Source organism: Phoenix dactylifera, chromosome 4 (genome assembly GCF_009389715.1).
Source record: "Phoenix dactylifera cultivar Barhee BC4 chromosome 4, palm_55x_up_171113_PBpolish2nd_filt_p, whole genome shotgun sequence".
NCBI lineage: Eukaryota > Viridiplantae > Streptophyta > Magnoliopsida > Arecales > Arecaceae > Phoenix > Phoenix dactylifera.
Window position 1 is genome coordinate 17458670 of NC_052395.1, and position 18937 is coordinate 17477606.

The window sequence follows — 18937 nt, forward strand, 5'->3', positions numbered from 1 at the left end:
GATTCGGTTGCTGCTGCTAACCACGCCGTCATCGACCAACACGGAGCTACTTTGTCTTGCGGCATTCGGACCCGATTCAGTCCAATAGATATGATTGATGGAATTTTGTCATGCATCAACTGGGTCCAGCTAAGGATAGCAAAATATGACTCGAATCGCCAACCTGATCCGTGTTCGACCCACCATAAATAAATTTGGATTTGGCCTAAATAGGTTCGGATCATAAACAGGTTGACTCGTTTAACCTGTTTATTAATTGGATCGAATACGACTTTAAGATGTCTAACCCTTTTAATCCGTATAACCCATTTAATAACCCGTTTAATATATGTCGGGTTGGATAAGAGCCACGGCCCACAAGGACCCGTCACCTGTTTAACTTCCAAAGTTCACCTCGAGTCATAACGGCACTGGTGCCCTTATTTTCGAAGTTCGACCTCGAGTTCACCTCCTCCCCCCCCTCGGGCCCGCCGCCTCCGACCCCTCCGACAGCGCCGCCGACCCCTCCTGCCTCCCCGACCGCCTCTTCCGCCCCCGCAAGCCGGCCCTCTCCCTCCCCTTCTACCGATTCGTCGCCGAGCCGGTCGCCGCCCGGTCCTGCTCCTTCATCGGCACCCATGAGGTCGCCACCGGCCGCTCCCATAGTCCCATGGCAACGCCGCGTCCTCCTCTACGAGCTTCTCTACGGCCGGACCCCCTTCGCCGGGCCCAACAACGAGGCCACCCTCCGCAACACCCGGCCGACGTCAAGGCCCACCCCTTCTTCAAAGGCTTGAACCTAGCTCTCCTCCCCCCCCCCCCCCCCTCTTCGGTTCGGATCCGAAGACTGAGAGATATGAAACCCTAACTCTAGATCTCCTTCAAATATCCGGAGAACATCTGCGAGATGACACTTCAGGGGTACGCCAATCTGGTCATGGAGAAGACCGAGGTCTCAGAGTCGGCTCTTGTGAGGGATGTCCTCTATGCCTGCTAGGGGATCGACGACGGGCGCTCGTCAAGCTCCGATCTGTTGGAATCTTTCAAGCTGCCGAGGTCCGTGAGGACAATGGTTAAACGGATCGGGTCGGGTCAGGTAGATGGGATCGGGTTGGGCAGTTTATTAAACAAGTTAAACGAATCGGATCGGGTTATCTGTTTAATAAACAGGTCGAGTTAAGGTTGTAATTTTTGACATGTTTAATAAACAGGTCGGATTCAGATTTATGATTTTCTGATCTGACCTGCATCTGACTCGATCCATTTATGCCTGACCTGACCTGCATTTGACCTGTCCAGCACAGTGAACACCACCAGTTGATTTTTTTTTTTGCAACAGTTGTTCATCCTGTTATAGTATGAGTAGAGCTAATCACGGGCCTTCGGCCCACCCAGCCCGCCCCGAAATTTTTTGGGCTTGGGCATTAAAAAAAGGCCCATGGGTCGGGCCTGGGCAAGAAAAGCGGCCCAACCAAAAAAATCGGGCCGGGCCTGGTTGGGCCATTCTGGCCCATTTCCAGATTCCAAACAAAAAAAAAAAAAATCGGACCTATCGGGTCGGGCTAGACGGGCCTAGAACCAGATTTATCAAGTAGGGTCGGGCCTGGACAAAATTTTAAGCCCGACAGTCGGGCTGGGCCAGGTCTGGGCATAGCCATCGGGCCTAATTTCTGCTGTAGAGCCCGGCCCGGATTTTGATGAGCTCTAAGTATGAGTACAACCAGCAAAATCAAGAACAACAATCTGACAAAACTGCAAGGAAAGGATATCCTAATCGGTCTATAGAATTTCTCCGAAGTGCTGTGCTGCAAATGATGTAACCCAATCGGCAACCCTATTCACCTCCCTATATACATACACTGCTTGAAAGTCAATACAGTCTCCCCATCCGCCGGATGTCATCAAGCAGCGAACACCACCAGTTGAATGTTTATGGAACGTGAAAAACAAAACATTTCAAATTTAGTGGTTAAATATAACACCTCAGTCTTTGCAAATAGATACGGTAAAAAGTTCATGGTAACAAACTAGAAATCTACTGATCTCCGTACAGGACCTTTTAGATCTGTCCCAATTACTACAAGCTCTACTAATTTGATTTCTTCATAAAGTGCCAGGGTGTCATGGTTCTCCATCCTCCCAAAGGAATTCAGTAAGCCAAGCATTAGCACAACTTGCACAAAGTCTGTGGTTGAAGCATCATTAACCACCACACCACTTTTCAAAGAAAAAACTATAGGCCTTAAAAACTGTTAAAGAAATTTGTAAAAAAAAAAAAAAATCCAGTTAAACCAAGGATCCTTAGGAAAATGAAAATTACATGGTATAATGATCTGCAAAACAGGAAGGCTTTGATATAATGGAAATTTGGTAAGCATGCTTCTTTCCCTTGAGCTACTAAATTTCGACATTTACCCCAGATAATGAAGCCCCTGCGAGATAACTGTCAACCTTCAAAATCCCTCTCTCTCTCACACACACAGACACACACACACACAAGAAAAAAGCAAAAGAAAACTGTCAACCTTCAATATTTACATCACAAGGTTCTACTTCGAGGTACCAAGCTCACCTGCTCAAACATGCCAATCTTAACTATCACGGATAGCAAAGGATCAATAGATCACTTGGAAGAGAAAATGGCCTCCAGGTCTTTGTACAATCCTCTTGATTTTGCCTGGGACTCTCCCTTTGCCTTGGAGTCTGCTGATGATGCCACAGAAGAGCTTCTACTCTTCTTACCTGTCCAAAACCCACTTCTCTGATGAGTGCTGCTCGATGGGTCAGTGGGGGCTCCTGCGTCTTCTCTACTGAAGCTCGCCTTTGCCAGTTCTCTCAGCTGCCTCAGCCATGACCTCTCGCTTGTCCCCAGACTCCTTGGGGTCTGACCGCTAGGTGAAATTGTAAGTCCTGTATCTCCTTCTGCATGCATGGAGGATAACTGCTCGTTCAGATCTGTTAGCGGCATTGCAGGGAGCACAATTAGCACAAGTCCACTGAGAGCTATCTTTAGACCCGAAGAGAATGAGTTCTTAGCTGGGCTCAGTCGAAGGACCTGTCTGTACAATGCGTACCATTCATTGATCATTTGAGCAGTAAAGCTGACTATGAATACAGCCAACATGAAGAACCCGACTCTCCTTTCACCGGTATCCGAGAAATGCCTTTCTCGGAGAATAAGACATGCTCCAAAGATGCCCACTTCACTGGCTACCGAGATGATCTCCACAAGCTGCACTTTCTTCTTTATAAAGGGCTTTTTCAATGCAAGGAAGAACACCTGGAATGAGGCGATGGATAGAACAATGACTGTTGGGATCCTAGAAGACCTGTTTGACGAGTAGGCTCCTGCTACGATTCCAAGAGAGACACGTTTAATGGATTCCAGAAAGGTGTAATAGATTCTGAGCATGCCGAAGAGCTTCTGGATAAAGGGAGCTTCTGCATCTTCAGTTTCATCTTCAGAAGCAATAATTCGGTCGTCGCGTTTCCCTTGGCTTCCCCCACCAGAGATCTGTGACAGCATGTACTTGGGTGGGCCTCTGAGGTCCTCAAACAATGGACCTAGTTTTGTTAGATAGACTGAGTTTGGTTGGCCCTTCCAAGTCCATTGGCCTCTTTTACCAGGTCCTAGAGTTACCCGGACAATTTCTTGGTACCAATGAAATTTCTGCCCTTCTTGATGAACCTCTCTGTACTGAAGAAGCTTACCCATTGTGATGCCAAGTGAAAGGAACAAAAGCAAGGACATAAGAAGAGAAGTTGAGATGCCCAGGATTACAATTCCAACGATGACACCTCCAGTAGTTTTCCCTTGAATCGAGAAGAAGAAGAAGAAACCAATGCATCAGAATCATCGTGATAAAATGTGAAGAATAAGAAGCTATTTTAGATAGTTCAAAACGGGAATACATCATTCGGCTTTCTTTATGAGGGCTAGAATGACTGGCTTTATACATCTATGTATAGACATACATATCCTAATATTAAATTTTCTTTAGGAAATGAAACTATCTAACTTAATGTCTTTTTAAGATGTGCAGATATCAGTTGTGTTTCTACATTATTTGGAATTTACCTCTAATTATAGCCGCAGATGCCTGGCATGTACATGGCAATGCAAGAAATATCAAAAATATTTCAAATCTCGGAAATACAAGTGCTCCACGCTCTTTCTGCTTCTCTGAATTCTTCCTTCTAAATTTCAAAGTCCAAAGAACTGCAGCATGAAGCAGGACTAAACCACCACCAAATACAGCTAACCAGAACATGTTTCGACCGAAATACTTCCACCTAGACAATGAAATCAATTTGAATTTATTAAAATATCTCGTCCAATATTGGCTAGTATGTGCTATCAAGGACCAGTTGATGATTTGGTGTTTCTTCTCTCCACATGGAAGCATATAAACATGTAGAAATGAAGCACATTTGGTTAGTTTCATGAAATGCCCTTGCTTTGTTTCTTTTGTTTCCCTTCTAGTAGTTTTTGTTACAAAACAAATCACAGATATGAGATAGAAAAAAGGGCAGACAATGCTTGATATCACATCAACTTACCCATTTGAGTTATGTGAATCCGTAATAAATTCAGCCATAGGCTTCATATTTTGATTCTGCAAGTACAATGACCCGAATAGTTCCACAAAATTCAGTGTTACCATATATACTCAGTTGTATGGACTGATAGACATGAATAAGAAAGAGGAATGGAATTTCCTACCCCAAGAAATGATCTGTACTCTGCTGGAGTCAGTGGAATTCCATATAATGAGTTATCAACTTCCGATTTTCCTTTTATCCCCAATGAGGGTTTGTAATTACTCAGTTTGCTTCTTCCCAGTAGTCTAGAGTATGTGTTATCTGGAAAGCTTGAGTCCTCCATAAATGAATTGGTGGCACCAGTTTCCCATGGAAGACAAAGGTATGGGATACTCCACTCTATACCCCTAGCAAATTCATAATATTCAATTGGCATGGTCACTGCTAACCATCTAGCTAGTGCAAAGACCTGAATGTGGCATGCAATTCTCTGTAAAAAATACAGAACAGTTCAAGTAAATATAGTTAGTTTCTTCAAAAAGCTGACAATCTCTTCAAATATCATTATATTAAGAAGTGAGTTTTTCTTCTCCAGAAAAAATGACTGGACATGCCTCCAAGAGCACAATCGGTAATCATTACTTCAATAAAAATACACTAAACTTTTCTCATTACGAGAAGAATATTATGAAACTACAATAACATACTTTTATTATTATTCACCTTATGTTGGTTAAATATGTGTTAACAAATCAATAGCTTAAACTAATAGGGAAAGGGTCAACAATGTATATCAAGCTCAAACTGCCACTCACGTGCGGCCCGGACCCCATGTGGGGATAAATGAGTTAGAAACAATCAAGAACCAGAAAAACAAATAAACTGGGGATAAGTAAAATAATAATTGAACTGGACGCATTCGAATCCAGCAAACTTGAGCTCTCATACCATGTTAGCAAACCAATTGAATCCAAAAGCTTAAGCTGATAGAGAAAGGGTCAATAATGTATATCAAGCTTAACAATGTGTACAACACCATTCGCTAGGTTAATCATTGTTAGACTCCCTTAAGGAAAAGTGAACCAACTGCAGTGAAAAACCAAGAAAGTATTTCCATTATCATATATGGTGATTAGAGCAAACTAGGAATGGGGACAGTGGGACACATAAATACAGATGATGTTTCTGATTTATGCATGAACAAATATTGTTACATGGACAAAATTCTTGGATCTCTTTGGAATACTTAACATAGCTTAACGCTACCTTTTTCTTATATGTTCAATTAAGATGATATATTTCCAGAAATCTTTAAGAAAGACAAAATAAGAATGACAGTGTGCTTCTCAGATACCCAGAGTTTGACAGGAAAAAAGGAGATCAGCATCGTAATTGATCATAGAATTAAGTTTGATAAAAATCATTACTTTTTACTTTTAAAATACCAAATTTTAACATTCTTTTCCCCCAAAAAAAGAAAAACAACATCTAGCATTTCTGAGGCGCGGCAAGCTCAACTTTTAGCATTATATCTAATCTTGGCCCTTAATCACAACATCACAACTTGAAACAACTTTTCTCTGCTATGTTCCTAATTACAACTATAAGTCACACTAGATCAGTTTAATTCAATACTAAGAACATCAAGTGCTAGTAATAACGCAGAAAATCAGAAATCATAAAACACATTCCTCTCTCACAAATATCCCACTCTCTAGAGAGAGAGGAAATAATGAAGTTTCTAACTAATTTTTCCTGTTGTGCAAAAAATCATTATAGGCCCATCTCTGATGCATGCAATTGTAATCTCCAACAACTCCAATAGCCATTCAACCTGTAGTTTGTGACAATCAATCTTTTCTTGAGAGAATAATGCTTTTGGATAATAAATCTGTGAGGACCCGTGCGGGCGTGTGTTTAGTCCCACATCGGTTATTCGCTGGGTAGATCTTGGGTACTTATACAGGATCAAGGAACCCAAATAATACCTTCCGGCTAGCCATTTTGGGTGAGATCCTGGGTTGTTACAAATATGTGAGGACCCGTGCGGGCGTGTGTTTAGTCCCACATCGGTTATTCGCTGGGTAGATCTTGGGTACTTATACAGGATCAAGGAACCCAAATAATACCTTCCGGCTAGCCATTTTGGGTGAGATCCTGGGTTGTTACAAATGGTATCAGAGCGGACCCGGCTCATAACCTATGTGGACTAGGGGACACTGCAGCACGGATCTATTGGGACTGACCACGGGCCAATCGTGGTGTTTGTGATTAGATTTGAATAGATATGAACCCTTAGCCTGACGAGGACGTCAGGGCTTGAACGGGGGGAGTATGTGAGGACCCGTGCGGGCGTGTGTTTAGTCCCACATCGGTTATTCGCTGGGTAGATCTTGGGTACTTATACAGGATCAAGGAACTCAAATAATACCTTCCGGTTAGCCATTTTGGGTGAGATCCTGGGTTGTTACAAAATCACTCCCAATTTTCTAGTATACTGGAAGATTGCAGCCTGTTGACATGCGTTTGGATAATGCTTAGCATGGACCATGACACAGCAAAGTCCAATCTAGTAAATAGTTGTAACTAAACGTATTTCCTACTGCAATAAGCATTCCAACAAATTAATTGGATTCATGTTGTAAATAGTTGGAAACCAAAGGGAGTCGCAGACAAAACAATCAATGCACTGCTAATTAAGCTAAAAACAAAGTGCCAGCTATCATAAGTACTTTTATCTGAAGACCATATAGTTGAAAATAACTCAGGAGTCCTGTTAATGTTAAACAAATTCAGTATCTTACGAAGAGATTTCTTGATGGTTCAGATATAAAATAAGCAGTTGGTCTTGAAAATGCTCCAGATGATAGAAGACTTGCAGTTGAAACAGTGAGGAGTGCTGCAGCTATTGATGCTGCAGCATATGTAGCAGTAGCAATGATAGAAACCAGTGAAGATATTATGGGTACAGAATCTGTGACATACAAACACAAGATTTTAACTGACAGCCTCAAAAAGAGAAGCATAAACAGAATATACTAGCCACTGTCACTCTACTAATTATATGCCATCATGTTTCAAATTTTGAAATCTGCATGTTAAGAAGAAATCACATAATGTAAAGACCTATCATTTGGATTAAGAAAGACATGGTTTTGAGAGTTCCTAGAAATCGATGAATATCAACCTTTCATCAGTGAATATAAACATAGTGATTACAGTAAAAGTTCTAACAGGATACTGTTTTTGTTACTACAAACATAATCACGGCAATCTTGATGATTAAGTCTACATATCACGCAAAATTATATGATTGTTCAGGTATGCTTGCACTAAGAAAGAATTACATGACGGGGGAGAAGAAAAGAAAAGCAAAACATGCCAGCACACTTGTATTATGAACATCAATCTTCAACAATATTAACAGTCAGAGACTCAGAGTTATATGGGCTCATGAACTTGCTGCACAGATTACCTAAACTGAAGATATCAGTGATACTAACCAACCTAGCTAAAGAATGTGGGAGAAGTAGATGAAATGATGTGCTTGGTCTCAAAACAAAATGAAATAAGTGAAGGTAAAATATGCAACGCTGAGCCAAAAATACTTTTATTGTCTTCAAAATAGTTTTTCCGAGTATATTTTTTAATGCTAGAAGCCAACAAATTCGAGGACTTGAAATGGGTATTATATGTTCTAACCAATCCAACGAAAAAAACTTCAATGTTTCTGTTGGAATCCAAAATCCCCATGTTTGTTGCTAAAATCGGACCTCACGGCCCCTCGAGAGAGGTAAATTACTATTCTCTACACCGTTGCTTGAATTTGGCAATCTTTGCCAATCGGCTAGTAGCCTTTTTGAGGAACTAGGAGAAATGATATAAGGATAAGCAATTTGGAAAGGAAAAGAGTAGAAATGATGAATGAAGAAAATACAGTGAAAAGAGGTGGAGAGCAGTTTTTTTGGAGGAGTTTTTTTTTTTTTTTTTTTTGGGGGGGGGGGGGGGGGGGGGAGGGGGGATGAAAGATAAACAAACATTTTGTTTCTAACAAAGGCATGCATCCCTGTCTCTTACTAATATAATAACACCACAACATCTAGGTTGGTTGAATGAACCAAATAGCCACAGATTTTACCTGTCAATTGTATGCAAGAAATAATGGAAGACCACTAAACTAAGGCCTAAGAATTAGTTATCAATTTTTAAAATTCAACTTCTAGCAAATTACAGAACTCTATATCAAGCTGGTGCAAAGATATCAAAGAAAGATGTATCAAAGCTATGACATAAAGTCCAATGAATTAGCCCATCGAAGAGCTGTGGTGGACATGTCAATGTTTTGATTGGGAAACTAACAGATGACAAAAGAAGTCATTTGTTTGTAATATTTCTACTGAAAAAAAAGATAACCTTCGTATATGTTTCTAGTCCTCTGATCATACTTAGAAATATGTTTGATGGGTAGATATCTTAATTATTGCATTGAAGATAACATCTCAGTTAACATTGTTTTTAGCTACAATGTTTTATAGGTACCCCATATTAGAGATTTATATCCTACTCAAGACTAAATAAGCAAATATTTTCTGCCTTTACCTTTCCCTGCCACCAAATTTCTATAAACATATGTGTGGTTGGCTTCTATCACTGAAGTTCTAACCTAATTTGTGCTTAATTATGCTTCAATCTGCAAGTGACCATGCATTTTATCTAAAATTCATTTCCAAGAACAGTTATGTGATCTCTCAATCTGTACCAGAACATCATGGTGATATTTCCTACGCGTAACATAAATTAGCATAAGTTCACAACAAACACAATGACGGCTACTGTAATGGCTGAAGAAGAATAGTTCACCCACCATTCTATGATATAGCCTTTCATAGCATTTGAAACTTCTATTTTTATGCATAAGTTTTGTTTGGGGTGGTTGCTTTCATAGCATTTGAAACTTCTATTTTTATGCATAAGTTTTGTTTGGGGTGGTTTTAGCAACCACCCAATCAATATGGATGATTCCACAGGTGATATTGAATATAATCATCATGCAAGATATTATGCCTTAAGAGGAACTAAAAATGGTGGTAGCAAAAGGAGTAAAAGGTGAAAATAAAATAAATAAAAGCAGAAATAGTAAAGAGAAAGGTATCACACAAAATCTACCAAAGGAAGCTCTCTGCCTTTATTTGACCAAATCTAAGATGGTCAAATGATCAAAATGCCCTTACAAGTGGTTGTAAGTATTGGAGACTAATGCTCAGATGGCACCAGAAATTATAAGGACTCCCAATATGATGTCATAACGATGAAAATTGAGAGTATATTAGTAACATTCAATTAAACATTAACATTTCCAAACTTTCTAACTGACTCATCACATTTAATAATTTCAATCCACTATTGGAAGTTTGTCACTTTATGAGCAAACATTTTAGTTATACCAGCAGACACTTGAGAAGTAACACAAAAATTGCAGTTGGTAACTAAAATCCGACCATGGCTAATCATAATAAGAGAACTTAAAAATACAGGACAAATATACATCCTTACAATGCCTCACTTGAAGACGGTTTGATGCTAGGTTCTTGTTTCCAGCAACGTCTCCTGTTGTATTTTCAGGAACTTCTACAGATATAATACCATCATTGGCATGAACTTCTATGGTGTATATGCTCTTGCTTATCTCATGGAAGCTGGTAAATATGTAAAGATGATCAGCATTTCATGGTTGTGCTAAACATAAAAATGCTGCACATCTAACATTAGGAATATCTGAATAATATAATAGCTTGCCTCTGTATATGTCCTCCATCAACCAATATAGCTGAAGAATTGAAGTCAAACACAGGTTTCACAAACTTTATGAATATTGGTATATTGTGTTTTCTGGTCCGCATGTCAGAAGTAGTACTCAGCCTAACAGAAGGCCTTAGAGAATCTATAAAAATACCCATCCATGTGTCAGAACATGATGACTAAATCATCTAGTATGGGTAAACAATTACAGAAATTGACAAATGAAAAAAGTAAAACCACCTATTTGTTCAGGAAATGACTAATGCAAAGTTGAAAAGATTGAAAGATAGAGTGCCAGATAAATAACAATTTAACAAGTGATCCTCACCATTTCTTATGAATTCTTGAGTGCATCGAACCAAAACAGAGCATCAATGAGCTAAACCAAAAATTCTTTCTGGCATTTTTAGTTATACATTCTATAAAGTATTGATAAATTTTCGAAATATCCACCCAATTTTTCCTTCAGTAGTTTAGTTTTGCGATTATATTGTGAAATATAAAGAATGCTTCTTTGTGTTTGCAACTTATTTCTCCCATCCTTATCTATTAAAAAAGTATAGTCTAAAATCATGACTTTTTCACAAAGTTTCCATCAAAACTTGTTTCCTTTCTGCGATAATACTGAATCTTGATTGTCATAACAAGACAATCAAACACGAAAAATTTAGAAATTTTCTTTACAAATATTTAATAAATACCAAGTCAAATTAAGGAGAGAAATTTATTTTAAAAAATAAATGGAAGGAATTAATTTGGTATTCTCCTAGTCCAGTAAACAAAATGAATATTTAATTTAATTTATCTGATAGGCCAGCAAAAATAAAGATTCATCTGATGAAAACTATATAAAATTTTTTGATATCTAGACTAGCAATCTAAAGTCTAAACAAAATAAATCCTACTGCAGAAACATTTAGTTAATATCTAGCCTCTTAGATTTATAAATAAATTCCAGTTGTCATAATAATAAGAACAGAATTTACCATAAAGAAAGGTGGCTGGCTCTGATGGAGAAACTGGAGTCCCCTGTCTGCTGATTATAGAGCTACTTTGACAAGTTATAGTGACAACAGCCATGCTTGATATGTTATGCACCTGAAAGAAGAAAATGTGCAAATCAGATATACATTCTGAAGATATTCAGGTATTTTATTTAAAAATGCTCTTGGGTGATGTGAAAATGGAATAACTTACTACATAACCAAACCGGCGGTTGCCAAGGGTATTTCTATTAGTGGGAGAAAGTAAACCCCTACTTGAGTGAAGGACACTTAATATTTCTTCAGATGAATTGAGGACTGGCTCTGAGAAAGACAAATAGATCCGTAGATTCTTATCATTGTTGGTTGCTTCAACTGTCCTTATCTTGCCATCTAGTTGAAGTAACTTTTTTGGTATGTGGGTTGTCAAGTTTATAAAGACATTTCTTCTATCTGTTGAGTCCAAAATAACAACAGAAAAGTTGTCAAAAAGCACTGCCATGAGAATGCAAAACTGGAAGCATATACTTAACACATTCGCGATATCAATCAATCATGCTAAAACCAAACAATTAAATATTGGACATTTTGCCCATGCCACCTATGGGCCACTATTCAGAACTTTGAATGCTGTGCTAAGTGCTGACTCTCAGCATGCACCAACACAAAGATTTACGAATTTTGTAAAAAGATCTGCAGCCAGGGATAATCAATATGTGCTTTGTACGATACTATTTTATACTAGTGTATGGATATGTTTTAAAAAGTTCAGTATTTTAACTGATCGTAGAAATTATAGCATTATAAAGCATATCACATATCAATGTTGATGTTGTTTAACATAAGCATATAAACTATTTATTTATTTTATAAACTAGTATTTTGTAACTAGTAGTTTACGATATGAACTGGTATAACTTAACAGTGTTTACACATTAATAGCATAATAAGCTAAAATTCCATGATAAAAATTATAAGGCGATGCACAACTACATTACATTGTCGGTGTCATACATGCACTACAACATTGTAGGAAGCTGATATACTGCTAATATTGAAGAAGTTATGAATTACAGTAATTTCTTGTCTCTGCTTAAATGATGATTGCATAACTAATCCATAGATCAGGCCTTCAGATCCCCAATGAAGACCAAAAAAAAGCTTGGGCCAGTCTCAAACAAAATGAGGCTATTCAAGAGGGTTCCATTGAAAGAAGAAAACAACGTATAATGTACCATTACATATTAGTCTGTCTCTTGGACATTGAAAGGACAAGCTCCTACACAAGCTATGCAATGCTCCTTGACATTTAACAGTATGGAGATAACATTCTATGTATCATGTTCATATATAACCTATTGACGCGGCATGATATATATATATATATATATATTGGTACACATAGTATGATTCATACGACATGATATAGTATGGTGCCAACCTACACTTCAATTCTTGGCAAGGACAAGAAGAATTCCTGTCTGATTAGAAAAGTTGTTGTATTACCATTTTTTGCCAAATAACTTTAGACAGTAAACAAATCTACGGGAATACATTCCTTTTCTACAAATCCAGCATCCTAAATATGGTTCATAAAGTTATTAAACAAAAATGAGAAAAATCAAGTACACCAGGCATAATCTCTTGAAAGTCCAGAATAAAAGATATAGAATGCAGGTATAAAGGCCCATACAGGCACAAATTATATGACACTGTTTGAACTTTATTCAGATTTCACTAAGGAAAATTGCTGATTCTCAAATTTAGTTCAATTAAATGAAGCATGTGGCGTACCAAAATGTATAACAAAACTTGAATTTGATGTTCTTGTAAACCCGTTTCCAGCAGTGTCTCTACAAAAGCTCTTATCCATTACCAATACCAACCGTCCGTACTGGATATCAGCAGATATATTAACAATAAGGGAAAATTCCAAGTCGGGCTGAAGCACCTTGAGAGTAGATGGTATAACATGAGCAGCTCCATAAACAAGAAGCTATATAAAAAATAAACATGTAGATATTAGGGAAGATCAGATATGTTTCATTCAGTCAAACCAAACTCAAGCATCAAAATTTGAGCAAAAACAAGCCAACAGCATAGACTTTAGTGCTTCTTATACATGTATACTTCCTAAAAAATTAGAAACCTCATAGAACATGGGGGTAGCTGTGTTCTAATATAATAATTCATTAGAATGAACTCAAAATATTAAAGCAAACTGAGCTATAGCCAGCAGCTGCACCTCCCTACTGTTGAGAGGAGGTCCAACATTGGAACCATCAGGGGTTGTTCCTAAATGCTTGACATGGATAATTCTTACATCCAAGGTTCGTCGTGCTGGCACTAGAGCCCGTACCAATCGGCCGGCGGCACGGTTTGGTACGCCCCCGTGCCGGGCCCCAATCAACACAACAAAGAGGGCGAGGAAGAGGGAGAGGGAAAGAGAGAATGGGAGAGAGGAAAAGAGAGAGAGGGGGGAGGAGAGAGAGAGGGGGAGGGAGGGACGCCGAAGGGGCATTAGAGGGCCGGAGAAAGAGCTCCGCCCTCCGAACCCCTGTTTCGTTCGAAACAGGGGTCCATCGAGGCCCCTTTTTTTATTTTGAAAATTTTAAGTAAAATTGGTGCCTCCGGAGGTCTCCGACGATCCTCCCTCCATCTCTCTCTCTTTTCCTCTCTTCTTTCTTCCTCTCTCCCTCCTGCCAGTCTACCATTTTGAATGCCGGAATTATTCCGGTCCACCGTCGGCACGGCTTGGTAAGCCTCAAAATGGGCGGTTCAGGACAGTTCTGCATTCCTTGCTTACAACATTTCTTGAAATGATTGATGGTGGAGCTCACGCCCTTATTTTAATTTTCTTTTTTAGAGAAAGGAAAAAGTCAAAAAAATAACCCAATATTTAGCTTGTCCAGATTTTATGTTGTATGCATACTCACATTGCAGTGATCCACAGAACACCTAAATCCTCCTCCCCCAGTGCAAGGTTCAGTAAAAGAAACACGTACAGACACATTTGATGCATTTGTGAAAGATGATGCAGCTGAAACATATGCAGTAGGGGAAACTGTATCTGTGGAATGGAGGCAAAAGAAAAGTCAGAAATTTACAGTACCTGAAGTTGATGTGAAGAGGATTCAGGTTATGGTAACAATAACAACTTAAAAGTTCTTAGTTTACAAGCCAAGACATAATTTAGTGAGCAAATTATCCACAAAACTACAACATCTCGCCGAAGCATGAACTGAAGGCAGTTAGAAAAAAACATTTTTTTCAAATGTGTAGAACATGCAAACAAAGCTTTATTCAACAAATTTTGATATTGAAGAAAGAATATTTTATACTGTATAATCAGCATGACAGAGGGTGTAACACTTTAAATTTGATATATTTCATTCCAAAGGAAAAAAATAAAAGAACTAGAAATTTCTAGCAAGTGCATATTTTGGTATTTTGCATGTCAGTAATAACCAACTATACAAAATTCAGAAAGGATAAAAGGGCAGTTTCTTAACCAATAGTCCAGTTATAACTAGCACAGCGAACTCCTTGAGATTCATTGATGCAGACTTCGAGGGTATGGTTTCCATCATGTAAGCCCGTGTATGTAACTTCTCTTGATTCACAACTTGAGGAACTGTAGTTGTCTAACTGCATTCACGTGCATGTGATCAAAGTTAGATAAAAGAATTGAACTTGTAGAACATCATTGCGCAAGAGTATTAGTTAGTGAATTTGTTGATGGGAGTTCTTAGCTAGGATTTGGGAGGAATAATATCTGGAAATGAAATTCTAATTCGAAACTAGGCATGCTTGAAAGATATGGAAGATGATGCATCTTCCGGATTCCCTGACCCATTTTGTGGTGTTGGAGATGTGCCAATCATAGCTTATTCAATGTTTCAAAATTTACATGACCGAATCTTGAAATCAAGAAAGTTAGATACCTGCCTAGACATTTTGTTCAATTTATATGTACAGCTACTTTTACCTAATGTCTTTTCTTAAATGCTCCAAGAATTGATCATCAATGCAAGTGTGTGTGATTGACAGCTATACCAGAGTTTTGGACATCTGGAGAAAGGTATGATAGCCATTAATGGGTCCAAGATCTTAATACTACGAGCCGAATAAGCAAGAGCAGTAGATAATATGAGTATGTAGTATCTTTCTTTCAGAAAATGTATTCATTTGCATCGTAAGCTCACAAGCAAAATCATTAAGTAGAGACTAAAATGACATCTTGAAAACTTGCCATTGAACAAACTTTTGTATCCAAATACCTTAATATCGTGATTTCTAGTCCCACTCATAATGAACATAACTCTATAAATCAAATGTTCTTCATACATCCTTTGAGAGCATGTTGACCAGGCCTCAATCAGGAAAATGGTTACTGTAGATATACCATGTGAGAAACAGAAAGAGATGTATAAAGCTTGAGGTAATACTTCAGCAAATGACTGTAATTTTCATGAATGAAGATAATATCATGATCAACTATTGATTATTCTGAATAGTCACATCTTTCCTTTCTGGTTTTGTTTCTAATGTTTTACAGCAGAAGCTTCATTATAAATTTGCAGCATAATTTCATTTCTGGAAAAATTATTTACAGTACTGCATAATATTCCTTTCATCTATTTAATTCTTATTCCGCATTCCTTTTCTCTTTTACTTGTTGACCTCTGACATTTTACCAATATTAAAAATTGTAATTTGTATGATGTTCCAAATTAGTCATAGATAGCAGACTTTTGGACAGTGCATTTTATTTCAGTTGAAAAAGTTGTAACAAATAATAACTAAAAGAAACCACTCCAGGAAAGGAAAAACATCAAATTCTTGCTTCTAGGAGAAGAGTGATTGCATTACCCTTTAGGATTCCATATTTCCAGGAGCTGGACCAACTTGAGAGACAAGAGCAAGGAGGGAAAACGATAGCAATCAAATGTAACTAAAGGAAGCTTCATACAAACATGAACATATTCACAGAACAGGAAAGTTGTAGAACTGAAACTAAATTTTGCCAACAATAACTGTGTGCTTTAAAGGACTAGGCATTCTGACTGCCGATGTATGGAAACTGAAATACAATAATGCAGGTAGGTTGATGTCTGTAAAACCCGAAAATGACTACCATTGTCTATGTCTTTGCATCCAAAAATATTACTCAATCGACATAAAGAAAGTACTTGATCGTCTAGTTCCGCCGACATGAGCGGGCAAGCATAATCTGTTTCTGTATGCGCTTACCCATCCTCAAACAGTATGCAGTTGCACACTTGGGATCATTATCAAAATTCCTAGCACGAGCATTAGAAAATAAAATTCTTAAGAAAACAATCAACTTCCAAGGACAAAGTCAATGCCCCAAACAGCTAGCTTTTGGATTCTTCCTTACAGTGCATTGGGTTCCATCCAGTGCCCGAATGTGTAAAATGGATGTCTAGCATGAATTTATAATAGCATAACCTCAATGTAAGACCTCAGAGAATTTTCATGAGAAATTTGGTGAAGTCTCCTCAACAGAAATGACGGCGCCTTTGAGATAGACCACCGTAGTCAACTCATTTTACTTAAATTTCAAGTTTACTGGTTGGCCAGGTTCAGAAATAACCCGACTCCGAATCAATAAGCTAACGCTTCAATAATTAATTCGTCATCTCAATATCATAAAATTTGAGCCTTATGAACAAAAGGAGCAAGAAATAACAGAGACAAGCAATGCTAACTCTCGAACTTTGAAACATAGTTTTTGATACAGAACTTGGAAGGATAGTTGAAGTAGAGCATCCAACTTCCAATCGAACAAAAAGGAGAAGAAACCAAGTTCTTTGACTTCAGCGTGAGGAAGTGGAGTTCGGCAAACAAACCTTGCAGTCGATACGACATTCGGCGCAGGAATCCCCATTCCTCCCCTCCAAAACCTCGAAGCCAAATGTGGCCGAGGATAACGCCGAGAATGGTGGAGGCGCCTTGAGGAACTTCACGCCAGCAGCCTCTGAACCCGCACCAGCACGGGCTTCCAGAGGCACCACGAGTATGATGATGACGATTCCAGCAACCCACAGGCCTCTCCCGCTCCACCCCATCTCACAGAGGAAGCTCGAGTGCCCCACCGAGGAGCTCCTCTGCGGTATCCAGGCAAAGGCTGAATGAACTGCCGGACCCTTCCTGGAATCGTGAAGGGAAGAGGTACGAGAATGGGAAAGACAATGACAGCTAGGCTGTGGGTCTCTCTGCGTGGGGAGAGGCACCCTCAGGGCAATGAATGCATGGCTTTTTGCCCGGCGAGGCAAAAGAGGGGCGCAGTGACTGGAGCTAACACTGTTGGCTAATAAGATCCCGTGGGGGAGTAATGAGATGGGGGTTGGTTGGCTGTGAGGAGCTAGCACATGGCATCGACCCATGGCCATTGGTGTTTCTATCCTTGACTTTATTACCGTTGGCTTGCGGAAGTAAAGCAAGGAGCACGCGAAGTAATTTAGTAGTCGCTATTTGTTAACTTCCTTGCACCGTGAAGTGGTTTTCTCTCTTTTTTTTATGCTCTCTAGATCTACCGCTAGCTTTAGCGCTACCAATTTCCTCCCAGAAGGCGCGGGAGGAATTTTTTGTGCACGGGTAACGGGAGTTGCACGGCGACAAATGGCGCTGACCAACCGTCATCTAGCGGCGCAACAACTGGTGTAATTCGCAAGGGGTGATTTTATTCATTAGAAATTGGGAGCATCACATTGGAGACATATGAGGCTCGTTTGGTTCGCGGAAAGCATTTTTTCTCCTAAAAATATAATTTGTGGGAAACAAATTTCTAGAAAGATGATGCCTAAGAAAGTACTTTTGGCATGTTTGATTGACCATGAAAAAATGACAAAATTTTAAAGTGCTTATGTTTGGTTATTTATAATTCCTATTATATCTTTAATAAAAATTAGGTTTTTAATACCTCTTTAATGCTTCTTTAATGCTGAAGGGCTTTTTGGAAAAAAAAAAGTAAAAATGGAGTGATTCCCGTCTCATTAGAAAGTAACTTTCCCATGTTTCTCATGGGAAAGACTTTTTCATGAAATATGGGAATCATATTCCTATGGGAGTACAACTTTTCCGTCTTTCTCCTTTCAAAATTCCAACCAAACAAGAGGCATCTCATTACTTTTCCATTGACCACACTTTCCTCCCTTTTTTTCTCGCGAACCAAAGGAGTCCATGATTGTTAGTCAATCTAGCAGGCACGTTATAGCCCTTTTTTTTTCCTTTATTTACCGGACTATTATAATTCCCGACAAATGTCGACCAAATTGCCTTCTTTGCAGCTCATTATGCTGGAGAAATTTTTTTTGGAAGAACCAAGCATGTGCGCCTTCTCTTTGTCAGCTTCTTCTTTCTAAAAAAAAAAAAAGATAATAATTCCGGGCAAATCCTATGGTGATGCTAGATGATTGATGTTCCCTATTCTTTCATAGTGGAGACCATATTCTCATGTCATGCTCTTGATGCTCATATACCAGAGGAAAGAAAAGAGGTCAGGATTCCAAATCGAGCAGAAAGGATCTGTGAAGGGGGATAAATAAATAATAAATAAAAAGAGTATCTTGGACGAGGACAAAAGGAGGATTGATTACTGCCCCCATGAC

At 38.9% G+C, this 18937-nt stretch overlaps 1 protein-coding gene across 1 annotated transcript; it reads right to left on the reverse strand.

Moving 5' to 3' along the window:
• Window positions 1-2247: 2247 nt before the first annotated feature.
• On the reverse strand, window positions 2248-17635 carry LOC103708166. The gene is made up of 13 exons (XM_008792967.4): window positions 17177-17635; window positions 14816-14951; window positions 14240-14373; window positions 13098-13299; window positions 11518-11756; window positions 11307-11418; window positions 10318-10462; window positions 10075-10217; window positions 7326-7495; window positions 4703-5011; window positions 4540-4595; window positions 4058-4272; window positions 2248-3792 (listed from the first exon to the last, which is right to left on the reverse strand). Exons 1-13 carry the CDS (start codon window positions 17393-17395, stop codon window positions 2603-2605), a joined length of 3270 nt encoding a protein of 1089 aa, XP_008791189.1. The 5' UTR covers window positions 17396-17635; the 3' UTR covers window positions 2248-2602.
• Window positions 17636-18937: the final 1302 nt, after the last annotated feature.

What these genes read in the sequence shown, in the direction of transcription:
- LOC103708166 (XM_008792967.4), bottom strand. Translation starts at nt 17,395, where the DNA reads ATGGGGTGGAGCGGGAGAGGCCTGTGGGTTGCTGGAATCGTCATCATC. An exon ending in AGTACAGATCATTTCTTGGG is followed by an intron (nt 4,596 to 4,702) that starts GTAGGAAATTCC and finishes TTGTACTTGCAG; the next exon opens with AATCAAAATATGAAGCCTAT. An exon ending in ATCTGCGGCTATAATTAGAG is followed by an intron (nt 3,793 to 4,057) that starts GTAAATTCCAAA and finishes TCTCGATTCAAG; the next exon opens with GGAAAACTACTGGAGGTGTC.